Source organism: Nipponia nippon, unplaced genomic scaffold, assembly GCF_047370975.1.
Source record: "Nipponia nippon isolate SJK-2023a ecotype South Korea unplaced genomic scaffold, ASM4737097v1 scaffold_5, whole genome shotgun sequence".
Classification (NCBI taxonomy): Eukaryota; Metazoa; Chordata; class Aves; order Pelecaniformes; family Threskiornithidae; genus Nipponia; species Nipponia nippon.
Genome location: NW_028262369.1, coordinates 44,596,293 through 44,612,214, shown reverse-complemented (window position 1 = coordinate 44,612,214; position 15,922 = coordinate 44,596,293). Strand labels below are relative to the sequence as shown.

The window sequence follows — 15,922 nt, the reverse complement described above, 5'->3', positions numbered from 1 at the left end:
GACAATGCTGTAGTACTATTTTCATCAGCTCCTCTCATTTTCATGGTTGAAAATGAGAAGTAATTGTAACAAAGTATTATTTGCATGTCTGTTTAAAAAAAAAAAAAAAAAAGCTGAAGAGGAGTCACAACTCCAAGAAAAAGTAGGTAGAAGATGTAGACAATTTACCAAAACAGGGAGGAAAAGCAACACAACCAGAGCCAGATCCACACCTCCTACTGTGGCTGTGCATATGTTGCAGGCATTCTTACTCAGGCATTAGTAATTGTCTAATTATACTCAGGCATCAGACATTGTCTAATAATAATTAACACCACTGATACGTGAAACTTCACTGGCACTCACCGAGATGATTAAAAAGCTTTAGTCAGGATTAGTTTCAGGTTCTCTCCAGACTGAGGCAAATGTTTTTTTTATGGGTCACGCTGACTTGTTTTAAGATCACAGGAAAGGACAATTACATGTAGTTATTTCCATAAATGTAGTTTGCTGTTTACGAGTGTGAAGCTCTGGTCTTCATGAAGCAGAAAAAGCAACCAACCAAAAAACCCCAAATAAACGCCAAAATAACAAAACAAACCAAACAACCAAAAAAAAAAACCAAAACCCAAAACCAACCCAAGCAAACAAGCACCCCAACCCCACAAACCTCTTAAAAGAAGAAAAATTTGAGAATCAAGAAAATTCCTGTTGAAGACCCAGAGGTAGGCAGCGTATCGGTATGCGAAGAAAAATAAATGCTTTCAGAACAGTATCTGTGAAATGGCTTATACTAACAAATTAGGTGATTAAAAACACCTAGGTTATGACAGATGCCTTCATTAATGCTTACTTAACAAAAAAATTCAATTAAATGAATAATTTTAAAGATGTATTAGTTGCAATTACACAGAGATGAACACTTGCAAAAAAATTTGTACATATTGTTCCAAAAACAAATTATTTGTAATTGTATTTGACACAGAAGTAATAGCTCAAAACTTAGATAGGCTGTTTTCAGTCCAGTAAAGAAACTGGCAAAAATCTATCCTTCAGTTGGTTTCAGATTTGACCTAAAATTGCTGAGATTTAGGAAGTGTTCTGCCACATCCCACTATTGGTGGGAAGGGGGGGAAGGAGATACAATAACAGCTACATTGCGAAGCCTCAAGAGTGGCATTTAATTGCTGTTTTACCCTGCTTAATAGCTGGTGGACATCTCCTGTGTGTAAAGTTATGTGCACTTCACAGCAGTGCAGAAAGGGCTCAAACATCTACCAAAGCCAGTAGAAGTCATCTAATTCTTTCAGGTTCCCCTTAAGAGCTCCCGGCTGTTTGTATACTGTCTTGGAGTCAGTACAGTAATATTCAGCTGTAAATACCAAAAGTATGAGCTCATTCATGTTTCTTCATCAACATATAAATGAAAGTATAAAAAACATGGGTATGGGGTACTAAGTACCTCTCATTGTGATCAGATAAATTGCCCTGCCAAAACATTATCTTTTTCAATACAGATCGACAGTCAAAATACCACTCCTATTATGTTTCAAAGTCAGATACATAAAAGTCCTTTTGTGCTGACACTAATTACCTGCATAGTTACGCGGCAGTAGGTAGATGTGAATCTCTGGGGCCAAAGCCTTGACCCTGCCTTAAAATAAAAGAATGCCACTTTGCTACTTCTGAAGATCTGAAATACTGTCAGAGTAGTATCTTCAAGAGAAAAAATAAAAACAAAATAGAGGTCTATTTCTCAAATTAGTATTATTAGTCCAGGTAAGTACTTATCATGGGAGCCAGGGGAAATTTCAGAGACAGAGGAGGCTTCAAGAGGAACAACTGTGCCAGCTATGGACACGTGGCATGCTGCGGAAAGCTTGGTTTGTTGTGCTTTTACCCCGAGAACTGAAGAGTAACCGCACAGGCTCTGTCAGACAGAAGCTCTGCAACCACACCTCCTGGGAAAGCTCTCATAATACCTCCAATTAAAATTGACAGAAATTTTCTTCTAATGATGCCGAGCCAAATGCCCACTGCAGCTGTACCGCTAGCAACTGCGTCGGACCAGTCAGCACTGCAGACTCCACTGATCTCACCATTTCTAATCAGAGCTGGTTTCAAGGAAGGTCCTATGAAATAAAATGGCATCAGAAAGACAAAAGGGAATTAAAGAGTCCCTAGGTCCAAACACACGAGCTACAAGATACTAAATCCCAACGATAACTTAAGATGGGTGTCTTGGTTTAAGTTGTTTTCATGGGTCTTGGTCAGTTGTGAATATTGTGCTATCCATTACACTGCTAGCTCAGGTACATAATACAGATCAAATTAAATCCAAAAGTCAGAAATGACTATTTATTGAAAAAGAAAAGCAAAGTCCTCAGATTACTGCACTTGTAAGAGATACTGGCACAAGCCGGTGTTTGCACAAGCTGCATCAAAATGTTCACTATCTTCATTGTAATTAGGTGGCTCTCTCCACTTTAAGGTCAAAGATTGTTCCTCAAATATTGGGCTTTTGCCTGCAAATAAACCATTCTTTCACTGTATTTCCCAACAATGGCGGCGGAGGTGGAGCACTGAAGGAACAACTGGCAATCGGTAATCCATTCTCCTTGACAGAACGCTGGCCTTACAGCTCCTCTGCCCAAGAACGTACTTGTTTCAGAAACTCATAGGCTGAAGGTTAAAAACTAATGAGACCAAAAGGAGCCTTCTAGTGGCAAATAAGGTAAGCTAAGGTTGTCCTCATTATTTTGACGGAATCCACACAATCTCCTGGCAGACTGCAAAGGCAGTTCTAATAATCTACCAGCCGGGGCATTTCTTAAATGGCCAATACAGTTTTTCTCCTCCTATATTAAATGAGTGGTCAGTATTTTAGTTTTACACCGCAATGGAAAGAACTTGCTAAAGCTTAAGCTTTGTTTCAAGCTCAGATTTAGAATCCGATAACAAAAATATAAGGAGACAATACCTGAACAACCTCGGTATTAGAAGATTTCTAATACTACGGATCACGGTGACAAAGGGAAGACTAACAATTCAGAAAACAGTAAGAACAGGGAAGAAGAAAAAAATTGAGTTTGTTATTTCTGCTTCTTTGAATACTATGGAATGAAGTGTATTGTTAGAAATTCAAGCACTGTTTGTTTTGTCCTGGAAGTTTAAAAAAAAAAAAAAATCCTAATATTTAAATATCACACCTAGATGACCCGCATCACAGAGAAGCAAAAAGACACAAACATCAATTTGTTTCTACCTTCAGGTCACCTCATGGTCATGAAGGAGTCACACTTAACGTTCTTCCTATTTTTGGGCTGCTGCATTTCTTTGTTAGCTACATCTTCCTTACAAGGTACTTCTTCCATAAAATCCCTTACTCATGCAAGTGTCACTTCGTCTGCAAATGAAACGTGGAGGAACCCAAACACTCTTCAACTAGCAATGAACATGCAGGGAAAAGCTGACACCCAATACAAAGGAATTAATTGAGAGTTTATTCCAGATGTTTCTCCTCACTTAGTATACAAGTCATCAGAATAATCTATCAAATAGACTTGGACTTTAATGATATGATTTTTTTCTATAATGCATTTTGGTTTTTCCTTCTAACAACCTGTTTAAAAAAAAAAAAAATCTGCCAGATGAAATGTTCAGCACAAACTGCAATCCTTACTATTTGTAGAAAATATGACTTAAAAAAGGACACTATCAGGTAATTCTTATTTTAAATGTTACACTTATAAAAATGCTTTGGAAGCTTGAAACTGAAATCCTTTGTAATAATTTTCTTCTTCTTCCTACCTCCCTCTTCCCATCTTAAATGCCTTTATTAGCCCAGGATTATCATAAATGACAGAGTGCAGCTGCTGATTAAAAACATTAAAAGACCACAAATGGATAAATTGTGTTTTAAAAAAATGGAAGCTTACAGGGATTTTTTGTCCAAACAAATAAAATGCATAGATAGCTACAGTACTCATCCATCAACCTTACAGTGTCCGCTTGAGGTAGCCTTTCTAAAGAATTACTAAACAAGCCCCAACATAATCTAAATCTTTGCATCAAAACCACTATCTCCTTGAAAGTCCACTCTCAATTTAACACCAGTGGTGATCAACAACATAATACATTTTAAAAGCTTTTGAAAAAACAGCAGGTACAGTGGACACGTTAGTTCTAAATCTGCAGCCCTCCATGTACATTGTATGCACATAAATATCTCAGCTATAATACACATTCGAGATCCATCCCTAAAAGCCATACTATTACGTAAAGCACAGCCATGCTAACTTCAGGATACAAACCATAATTCCACATCTGCAAAATGAAAGTAGAATTAGTGGCAGTTTATTGCCTCATACAAATTTAACCAACATGGCAACCATGCCAAAGGAATTAAAACATTTTCAGGACATATGTACAGACTGTACATTTCAGAAACATCTGAACAATAAAAATGCAAGAACAATCTCTGCATTACGAATTAAACTAAACAAATGGTTTGAAACCGTCAATGCATTGAATGGGTTTACAAAGGCACTTCCCTACCCAAAATAGGAAATGACAATCTGCGGCCTAGAGGGAGGTTGGAGAAGAGTGCTCATCAACTACTGCACAATCTCAACTTTAAGAAAAAATAAGCAGGATTTAATCAAACATTTATAGGATTCAATGTGATCCACTTCTCAAAGAGTTCACACAGTCTCATCTTTGTTTTTATGTTGCTTTTCTTGGCTCTCTCGTTCCGTACTTTGGCTCCTTCGACGATCGTGTTTGTCTGAATGGTCCTTGCTATCACTGTGATCGTGTTTGTGGGAACGTTCTTTGCTTCTGCTGCGCCTTCTAGGTTTTTCTTTGCTGGGACTCTGGTCTCGTTTTCTGGACTTCTCAACACTATCTGTTCTTCCTCTGCTTCCGCTTCTGCTGCGTTTATTTGACTTCTCTTTACTTTCATTTTTATGTTTACTTGATTTCTCTTTGCTCCTGCTTCTGCTGCGCTTACCTGTATTCTTACTTCGGCTCCTACTCCTATGCTTTCTTTCCCGGCTTCGACTTCTGCTATGTTTTCTCTCTTTTTTGGAATCCCTCTTGTCATCCCGGTGTTTCTTGTCATCCTTGTCATCCTTGTGTCTTCTCTCTTCTGTATCACCCTTACTTTTCCTTTCTTTCGATCTCTCTCTGGATCGATCTTTTTCCCTCTCACTTCCTCTTTCCTTATCATAATCTCTCTCTTTTTTCCGGCTCCGTTCGTTTTCTTTCTCTCGCTCCCTATCCCTGTCTCTTCTATCTCCTTTCCTGTCACGACTTCGACTACGGCTTCTGTACCTGTCCCTGCTTCTGCTTCGCCTCCGTTCTAGCGTGCGATCAGTACTTCGAGATCTCCGCCTTTCTTTTTCTCTCTCCTTAGCTTCACGTTCTAATCTCTGCCGTTCCCTTTCTCTTTCTAGTTCTCTATCAAAACTAGATGATCCATGGCCTTCCCGATGATGACTTCTGCTTCTGGATCTTCTGGGAGACCTCCTGGGACTGATGGATCGTCTTGGAGACCTTTTAAAATAAAAGATATTCAATATGAAACACAACCTTTTAAAGTTAAGGGACCCTCTTTACTTTCCCATTTATACTTTACATACACAGTCTGTATTTAATCTTAAATAGCAAATATAATCTGATTATCTTCATCCATTAGCATCCAATAACTGTTTTGCCTGTTGCCTTAAAACCTCTCTCAGTGAAAAGATGACATGTTTCTGGTAATAAGTTGTTCAATATTGAACTTTTAACATTCACACTTTCAAAATATTGCGCATATGACCTTGAACGTCTACGTTCTGCATGCCGGTCTATTTCTTCCATTCCCTCCTTGCCATCTTTCTTGATTTTTCTAGGTCTGCTTTTAATTTGCTGGTCAATGGTTTTCTGGACTGGCACAGGAATTCTTGGAAACAACGTGGAAAACCATTCGAGCTTAGTGAGGAAGGAACGAAGCATCTCCCCGATGGTCATAACACAACCCCCACCTGCCTTCACATCCAGGTCCTACAAAATACAAGCAAAAAATATCCTGATGGTCAAAAATATTCTTTACCAATTAAAAAAAAAAAATGCTGCTACATTACTGCCCTCCTGAAGTCTCATGATTATGAAAGTTTACTTCTCTCATATTCTAATACATTTCCTTAGAAAAATCCAAGCTCTGCACCCTTTGGATTTGGCAGTACGTTACAGATAGGGAACGGGACTTAATACATACGCATGCAGGCACATACTAATCCTGCAGCCATCTGGATGGTAAGGGACTGTCGATGAAGAGATTAACGCGAAATCCCCTTACACAGTCCGGTTATATGGTATGATCTTCTATTTTATTTAAATGCCACAAAGCTGAGAAGTCCTCTCAAACTACATTTAATACTCCATTTTGTGGATGTACAACTGCGTACCATCATACCCAACCCTGTGGCCTAAATCATTTAAGAACTACATCATCGCCTATCTAAAGATGATCATAGAAAAACCTCTAGTACAAAATGGCATCCTAACAGAATTGGAAGCAATAGCAAACCAACTGCCATGAAGCAGTGAGGTTTCTAATTTAGAAATATGTAAAAAAATAAATAAATGAACAAATAATTGGAAACGCATAATCCATGATGACCATTGTCTCTGAAAAGGGTCATTACCGCATGAAGGCCTTCTTGCTATGCCCTCTCACAGCTCAGGACATGTTAGTCAGCTATTGTCAGTCCCAAACCTATAGTGCAAGCACACAAGGAAAGTGAGATTTGTTACCTAAACAGGAAGAGAAAATCTAAATGTAAAACTGCTTGCACTCACACACATTTAAGTGTTCAGATATACAGTTTTTCCAAATATAATCGCTGCAGAGATCTAAAGAAGAAAAAAAGGAGTTAAACGTAGCACCTGGAGAGTACGTACAGTTAAACAAAATAAACATAAGAAGCATTTTGAAAAGTAACTCTGTATCCTGGGAAGTTTTTCACAGCAGCATGACAAAAGATGAACTGCTTCCACATATTTAAGAACTGGAGGAAAAAAAAAATCCTGTAGGTTTAAATAATTCCAGATATATATAAATTTGCTTCACCCTATTGAGCTTGACCAGGACTGGTAAGAAACTTAAGGCAAGCAGCCCCAAGCACTTTTTCCTACATAACACAAAGCTACTGAAAGCAGCTGGGAAAGAAACACCAATTCCAAAAATATATTGGGAGTTTGTAAACAACAATAAACAAATATATGCTGATAAGCAATATCTGCAAGAACTGAAGTGTATGAACTAAAAAAGGTGCTTTGAATAATGAACCAGTTAAGACCTGCACAATCAATCACACTTGTGATCGCTTTATTGTCCTGGGAATCAAGTTGTTTGTGGGACCCTGAAAATGAAGCCACCCCAATCCTCCTCACAAGTTACAACACAACTCTGCAGAGAAGAGTTCATCTTAACTAGCACCACCTGGGGGAGAAGGAGGATATCACAGCAATGCAATCAAGATTTAAATTTGGTTTGATTTTTGTTGCAAACATACAGTAACACAGGTTTACCTGAAAGAACAGCTGTTTCCTTTGCACAGTGTTTTTGATACTTAGCGTGAAAGAAGCTGTTTAAAATAAATACACTGCATTGCAGTCAGATACAGGTCTTAAAAATAGTGTCAATTACACAAGTATTTGGACATCATTCGCAACTACAACATTTGAGATGTCTTGAAGTAGATGCCTACTGTCACACTGAAGAGGGCAAGTGATCCTTCCTGCTCCATTCTTAAGTCTAGGATGTAATTTAAAACCTGCTCAATAAATACAAATTGCAACAGTATGCAGCAGACTGTATATTCAACTTCATAGACCAAGAAACCTCACCCACCAGCTCCTACTCTGATTCTCCAGACAGTAAATCAGGACTATGGTACCAAAGGTATTCATCTATCTGACTGCACAATAATTCTTTACTGAACTTCTTCAGTTAGCAACTCAGGTTTCTTTTTTTGCCCCGTTAGCAAAGACATTAAGGTTACTAGAAACAACGCCACCTTATGCAGTAATTAGGCTGTTTGTTTCTCTGAAGAAATCGCAGGTTTAGTTATTCCAGGACGTGAATAACCACCACAGAGATTTTTGAAGGTGAATGCTCATTTCTACTACATACTTCCCACTCTTCTATGTAAGCACCAATTCCCCCTGTGCCAGTAATAAATGCAAAATACAAATTTAGCACTCTCAGGGCTTACCACACCTTGCTTAAAAACAATTCTTTTTCTAAAAACCGCTCAGAAGCCGCACTCACACAGCCTGCTGTCTGCATTCTGAGCTGTCTGCATTCTGATGTAATGAACCTGTTTCACATGGCTTTGTAATATTTGACACAGTTAACATCCTAAGCAATAGAAAATTCTGTTAAATCTAAGAAAAATGACCCGGGGTCCCAGCTCAGACCTGCTTCCTGCACTAATTAAAGAAATTACAAGAACATAACATTGCAACATTCAAATTACAGAAAACCTTATCAAACAGTGCTTAAACCTAAAGTAGTAACATGAAAAGAAACAAAAGAAAACAAATTATTACCCTCGCCGACATACCTCTTCATCATCAAGAAAGGATTCAAACCAGTCCCATAGATCTGTAGGTGGTTGTGTGTACCTTTAAGTACAAAAAGAATGTAAAATTTTAAGACAGCTTTCCATATATTAAATTAGTCATTACTTGATTATATTGATACTTACCTAATATACATAAATCCAAGAGCCCTAATATATGGAGAGTCTGTATGAGTTATAAGGCCCATCACTTGCTTACGAGTGAGTTTCAGTGTAAATAATTTGTAGAGCAGACAAAAAGCAGTAGACACAATTCCTCCAGTTCCAACACCACGCACCTTTCAAACAAAAAAAAAGTTGGGTGATAACGCAGGAAGTCACAAAGACATTATTCCAAATCTACAAAACAATGTGAGAACTGACACAGGATACAATCTAAAGCTACAAACAGAGCCATGTGGAAAAAGTAATACTACTTGCATCCACAGCTCTGGAAGCAAAGGGAAAAATATCAACTCTTTGTAATAAATGCATTTACATCTAGGGACTGAGCCAACATACAAACAAGTTTTAGCTATGCTTGGGAAATTTATTTACCAGACAGAAAAATTTAAGAAGGCACGTACTTCTACTTACCCCTCCACACATCCCTGTCTGGCCTGCTGTTTTTCTGCTCCCCTTCTCCCATGGTTCGACATGCGTAACCTGAAAGGGCAGGGTGGGGGGAGGAAAGAAAGACAGAAAATGGCAATTAAAACCTCCATAATGTTTAGCTGCCTATACAAACCTAATCTAAACAATGGATATCCTAAATCAATCTTAAATAGCTTGTCTTCTCCTACCAAATTCAGGATCAAGTCTGCTTTGTCATTAAAGCAAAGCATTAGGCTTTTTTAATTACCACATTAAGAAATGATAGCAAAAATCATGGATGAAGTTTAAAAAAAAAAAAACAAAACAAAACAAACAAACCACAACAAAACCACAAACCAAAGCAAGCATCCATGCTTATTCTGCACTCTATGTACTTTCAAATACTTCATGACTACACTCCATCATTACTATTTTCTATGGCGACTAAACAATTACCTTTATTTAAACTGTCTCTTAAGAAGTTTAGTGATACCTGCTGATGACAGCTACAGAAGTCAAAATCTACAGTCTCTATTCATAAAATCTCATTTATGCAGTGAGCTTAGAGATTTCTTTTGAGTATGACCTACAATTAGGACAAAAGAAAGATGTCTATGAAGTGTAGTATTTTAATCTAAAAAGACAGTATTTTTTCTTGTAGAATGCAGTGATGTTCTTGAGTAAAATGGTTCCTAAGTACTAATGAGCAAAGCTTGCCTAATCCAAATCTTTTGAGATGCATTTAGAGATGAGTGCACAAACAGTTAACCGAGACCATTCCTTGAATTTGACAATAAGAATCATAAACAAGTTAAGAACCATAAAGCTGCCTAAGCTACATTTGCAATTGTGAAATTCAGAGAAGTAACATCTGACTCAATAAACAAGTATACTTCCTAAACACATCAACTTAAAAAAAATAAGTAAAAGCAAGACAAAAAAAGATGCAACGGTGTTACACTGGACAGGGGATAAGAGTTTGTGGCCAAGTTGTGCTGCAGTTCACAAATTAAAATTCTTCAACAATACACGAAACAAAACTAATTATGTACACAATCACATGAAATCAGAGATACACTAATGGCTGAAGTTGCTGAACTGTTTTTTTTACAGTTGCTGTCTTACCCAAATAGGAAACATGGGAGATGCCAATACCGTGGAATTCAAAGTCCACTATGACTTCCTGTATTTTTAGCATCATATGAGAAGTTCACAAATACTACATAAATAATACTGCACATCCTTCTGATTATTTACAGTTTTGCCTCTCACAGGAAGCGAAAAGTATTTTTTAGTCAGAGGAACCAGTATGACACTATCACAATGGTACTCTTCAATTTTTTTAATTACGGTTACATTTATTGGCCGTAACCAATATAAACATGCTGGTTTTGACAGATATCGATAAAAAAAAAAAAAACAAAGCCCTGAAAACAATATTCATTTCAGAAAGGAGTACTTGAAGTTTTGATCCTACAAAGACTGCTGCATATGCTTAACTTGTTGGAAGTATACAGATTAAATGAAGTTGAGGACATGCACATGGTGCTAAGATCAGGGATAAAGAAAGAGGAAGTCATCCACTTTGCAGACGCAGAACTGAAACAGGAGACCAGAGCTACAAGTGACTTAATTCTAATATCTAGACAGAATCCATATCTTCAAAGATGGTCCCTATCACTAGCTGCCTGTGTGACTTAAGATCATCTTTCTTGAGAATCCAGCACCCAGCATTCTTAAATTTTTTAAATGAGCCACTTATTTTGGTTCCCAAACAAAGACAAATACACTTGAAAATACACCTGCTATGGTGGATATCACGCTCAATTCAGGAAAAAAAAAAAAAGCCAGCAATTTTTCACAACTCTTAAAACATGAATAGAATTCAAATCTTCTGAATATCAGTGAAGTACCTTAACCATCAGGTTATCTCCTCCCCCACATTTATTACTCATGAGTAAGTAAGGGGCTGAGTTTTGTCTTTATTTAGCATGCAGTTTTGAGTCAGAATAACTGTCAAGTCCAGTAAACAAACTTTATTTACATTGGATTAATAAGCGGTTATTTAATGGTATGTCAAAATTCTACCCCAATTTAAGATTAAGCCACTTATGGAATGAAACAGTGAGACAAGCAAATGAACTATTTGACCTACTGCAGCTGAGCTCTACCAATACTAAGAAGATGAATCACATCGAATATTTTTTACTACATCTGACAGGGTCCATGTAAAATACAGTCAGCTCTCAAATTTCCTGAAAATACGTTTCTTTTATAAATTTTTCAGCTCTTGCCATCACTTGCAAAAATAAACTTTGCTGCTTTCCATTCTGATAGAATGAATTATTTCTATCTCATATTGCAGCACATGGTAAACTAAGTGAAAAGAAGCTTTGTCGACAATCTATGTTACTTTTAAAAATTAGGAAAATTAAGAAGTCTGCTCCAAATGACAGAGTGTAAGCAGAGAAGTGCTGTCATTAAGAGGAAAAACAGTAGCACTGTCTTCAGAAGTAAGAGCAAACAATGCCCAAAATCTCAAAATACTTCCATGGAATTATTTTTCACAACTATAGTGCCCTAAGTAACTTGACTTGCTCTGGTTAAATAAGACAAAAAGGCTACTTTTTTTTTTTATTTCAAAGTATATTGAAACCTGCTAACTGACACAGTAACATTACCAAGCAGAATCAATTCACCTGAGAAAAATATCTCAATAACCACCGAAGTACAGCTGACTGAAGACAGCAGCCTGAATTATCTAAGTTTTGCTCTCCTTATCAGAACAAAGAATGTGGCTGTGTTGATGAGCATTAATTATGCATACCTCTACCTGGGAGACTGGCTTGATGGAAGCCTCGATGCAAAACTGATTCAATCCTGCTAACAAAACAAGAACTGAGACATGGGTGCACTGAAACAGTTCAGTTATCTCCCCAGCACATCCTACGTAACGCCAAGAGAAGCACTAAAATGAACTACTTTTTGACTGGGTGTGGAGGGGGGATCCTAGCCTCTAGCTGAGGAAGAAGGCCACATGCAAACTCCTGTTGAAAGCACCTAGAGTCACCACCATACCTTCGGCGCAGTTATACGGAGCGTCGGCAACTCCTAGGCTGCGGGGAGTGGGTGTCCCTAGAAGTGGCATGCAGATCGGGTCCCCTCCCCACTCTCTCCGACCGAGAGCGCAGTCCTCGGACGGCCATTTCATCCCCACTGCCCTGGCTCACACTGCCCACTTCAAAACTAACCTACAACTCCGTAATTCCAAATCCGCCGCGAAGCGCACTTCTTTCGTAAACGAGGGAAGGCAGCACCTTGGATTCCCCCAATTAAGCAATAAAAAAGAGATTTGCTCCCATCCCTTACCGCAAGATAATGGACAGGAAGGCAAGAGAATCCGCAGGCCGCAATCAAAGCCTTCCCCCTTCAAAAACCCCAGCCACAGGGAGGCCCGGGACAGGCGCCAGCACAGCCCCGAGGAGTCCGCGGCGCCCAGGGCGCGGCCCGCAGGCTCACCTTGAAGTAGATTTCGTCCACCACTTCGTGGTACGTCTTGAGCTCATAGAGCTGCACCTTGAAGTAGGGCGACGACAGGATGTTGGTGAGGATCATGGGGTTCAGGTTCATGGTCTTCTCATTCCCCCACAGCGGCAGCACGTTGCCTTGCTTGCCTGAGGCCGCCGGCTTGGGGGCTCCGCTCTGCAGCTGCTGCTGGGCCGGCGGGACGGCACCAGGCTGGTGCTGGGCCGCCTGCTGCCCCTGGCAGTTGCCGGCGCCGACAGCGGGGCTGTTGTTGGCCATGGCGGCTCGGGGCCCGGAGCGGGGCGGCGGCACGCGGCCTGCGAGGCGGAGGAGCGGCCGCGCCACACCAGAGCGCGGGCTACCGGGCCGGGCGCTGCCTCCGCCAACCGCTGACAAGATGGCGGACTCCGCGGAAGTGACGGCTTCGCCTTCCGGGGCCGAGCCGACCAATCCCCGCGGGGGAGCGCGGCGCCGCGAGGCGGGGGCGGGAGAGAAGGGGAAGAGGCCGGGGCGCCCCCTGCCCCCCCCCCCGGGTTCGGCCCCTTCCTGCGGCCCGGCCGCGTGGTTCTTCCTTCGCCTTCTCCCCTCAGCCGGCCGCCTCGCAGAGCCGGGGAGGCGAGCGCCGCCCCGCCCCGCCGCCCCTCTCGCTTCTGCGCTGCCGAGGGCCGCGCTGGCCTCGGCCCGAGGCTCACGTCGGCCGCGGGGCTGCCCCAGCCGGGCGGCGCCTGACGGCCAGGCCGCGGGCCCTGCAGGCGGGGAGAGCCCTGCCGGGGAGAGCGGGGGGGGGACCCTGCGGCGTGCCGCGGGACGGCTGCTGTCACCCTAACACGAGAGCCTCAGCCAGCGGCTCAGCAAACTTGGAAATCGGTCCCGTCGCTCACCCTTGTCGTTGGTGACGGGGCCGGGGCGCAGGGGGGTGAGCGCCGGGCGCCTGCTTCTGCCTCCGCATTGGCGGAGAAGCCGGGACATAACGAGGGAGTTGCGCGGGGTGCAGGAGCGCGCGCTGATGGCTGCACGGCCGGGATGCATCAAAGCCTGTTCGCCTGAAGCTCGTGCTGGTTGCGAGGCCCTCTCCTCTGGCCGGGACCTGGCGATGGCTGAGCAGCTTCTGGGAATCTTGCCCTGCACCAAGAAAATAACTATTCCCTGCCGCTAAATTCAAGCGGAACACCTCTTTCTGAAATCAGTAACACTACGTACAGCCTCGGAACAATCTGAATTGGGTTAATGCGTTTGAAAACAAACAGCTGGATTTAGGAAAGTAACTGTCTACGTCTAAATGCTAACAGGAAACAGAGGAAACATAAAATCGTCCAGCTTTGCCTGAAATATATCTGATAGATGAATTGAACTTGAATTTTCAGGTTACATTTAACTCATTATTCAAAGGTTTCCAACAGGTTTTGAATTACATCCATTTTTCACAAAAAAACCCAAAAAAGCTAGTTACCTACTTTGGTGTCAAGCTTTAACCTGAAGTTAAAGGGAGACTGAACGCGTGATTTGGAAGAATTGCCAAGAGATTCTAAACATCAGGCGACTGTAACTGAAAGTCCACCAAAATGACTGCTACCTGGGCATAGTGGGACAAAATACATTCAGTTGTACGCACGGAGAAGGGCTCCACATTGCTCAGTGCGTCAGGAAACCGGTGCAGGGAGAAGTTGGTATGGAAGCGCCCATGGAAATAGCGTCTCCACGTGTGTGCTATTTAAAACTCATTTAGATTTTGAATTTGAAAACGAGGAGATAAATACTGCTGTAAGTAAAATTAGAATGTCTTCACTCTTCATTACACATTGAAAACCTGAGAAACAGTAATTCATCTTCGTTACTTTGGCCCTTTAACGTTCCTTAGAGCTTGTACTGTAGCAGAAGAGCGTTCTTATCAGGGCCCTGACAGTTAACAGTTTCTCTAAGCTGCCCGTTTGCTATCTAGGCTCTTCACTCCCCTTTTCTAAGAATAACTTCTCCAGCCTCCTTTTGAAGCCTCCTCACCTCGGCTGATTTCCAAAGACGTTCACAAAACCTTCATTACTCATCACAGGACTCTACCGTCTTGATGCACTAAATATCCATTTAACAATCTCGTAGGAAATTAAAGAACTAATAGCAAAATTAATTCTAAGCAAGTGTCCTTATAGCAGTGAAGTAATCTTGTTCTGGAGACAGTTAGCTAGAGTCGTAACTTTTCTTTGAAGCTGAGTGGTTTTGTTGTTGTTGTTCAGGGTACCCTTGACTCTCTGAGCACTTCTGTAATTTGTCTTGTATAATCACTTCAAGACAGCCCATATTTCTGTTATAATTGATATTACCCAATTTGTGTTTTCATGCATTTATCTTTTCCTGTTGGAATATTTAGTCAATATGTTGACACCTCAGTGTTCTTCCTTTGTATAGGATAACATTCTTGTACTTCTTATGCAGTCCCTCTTTGGTGGTGATGCTGAAACCTTTGATATAGCTGCAACTTATAAATTCATTTGCTCCAGATTAGATTTTCTTTCCTCAGGCATCCCAGCTGGTCTTTATACAGAAGAGAGCCAAAGAAAAAAAAAAAAAAAACAAAAAAAAAGAAAAAAAAAATCAACCAGAAGGTGATTTTCACTTGCAAACTTCAAGGAACTATATATAATTATAAAAAAACAAGAGTATGGTGATGTGTATGTAAGAGCCTAGCCTCTCTTCTCATTCACACAGATTAATTCTGAATTTTCTCAAACAGGCCTAATCTTTTAGTTAAAGCTGAGGAGAAAGATACCAATATTTAGTCACTAAACATCCTCTGAATCTGGTTTTAAATGACTGGTTGTTAGCTCTTGAATTATAGATTAAGCAGTATTGCTGCATGTACTTTCCTGTCAAATATCAGTGTGGACTAGTGTCTTCTGGCAGTCGTGCTGCATTAGATTTCTTTTGCATTTAATTATTTACACTGCAACTTTAAAGGGAAAATACAGGAATTGCATACATTTGTCTTTCTCATCCCAGTTACTGAAGGATAAAACAACTTTCAGCAGTTTAGGGTTTCTTGATTCATGACTTTCTACTGTGAGATGCTTTTATTTCTGTATAGTCATATAATTTGTTGCTGTCTGTATGGTACAAAAGTAACATGCTTCTCTAAAAATAACTTGCTTTATTTGTGGGCATATTGAGCCAAATACACCTTGAATATTCAGTTTGAAATTCCAGATTATAATGTGAAAAAT

At 40.5% G+C, this 15,922-nt stretch overlaps 1 protein-coding gene across 1 annotated transcript; it reads right to left on the bottom strand.

The window, feature by feature from the left end:
• Positions 1-3,459: 3,459 nt before the first annotated feature.
• On the bottom strand, positions 3,460-13,122 carry PRPF38B (pre-mRNA processing factor 38B). Its single transcript, XM_009470686.2, has 6 exons — positions 12,705-13,122; positions 9,189-9,257; positions 8,739-8,890; positions 8,595-8,655; positions 5,804-6,027; positions 3,460-5,535 (listed from the first exon to the last, which is right to left on the bottom strand). Exons 1-6 carry the CDS (start codon positions 12,987-12,989, stop codon positions 4,683-4,685), a joined length of 1,644 nt encoding a protein of 547 aa, XP_009468961.2. The 5' UTR covers positions 12,990-13,122; the 3' UTR covers positions 3,460-4,682.
• Between the last annotated feature and the right edge of the window lie 2,800 nt (positions 13,123-15,922).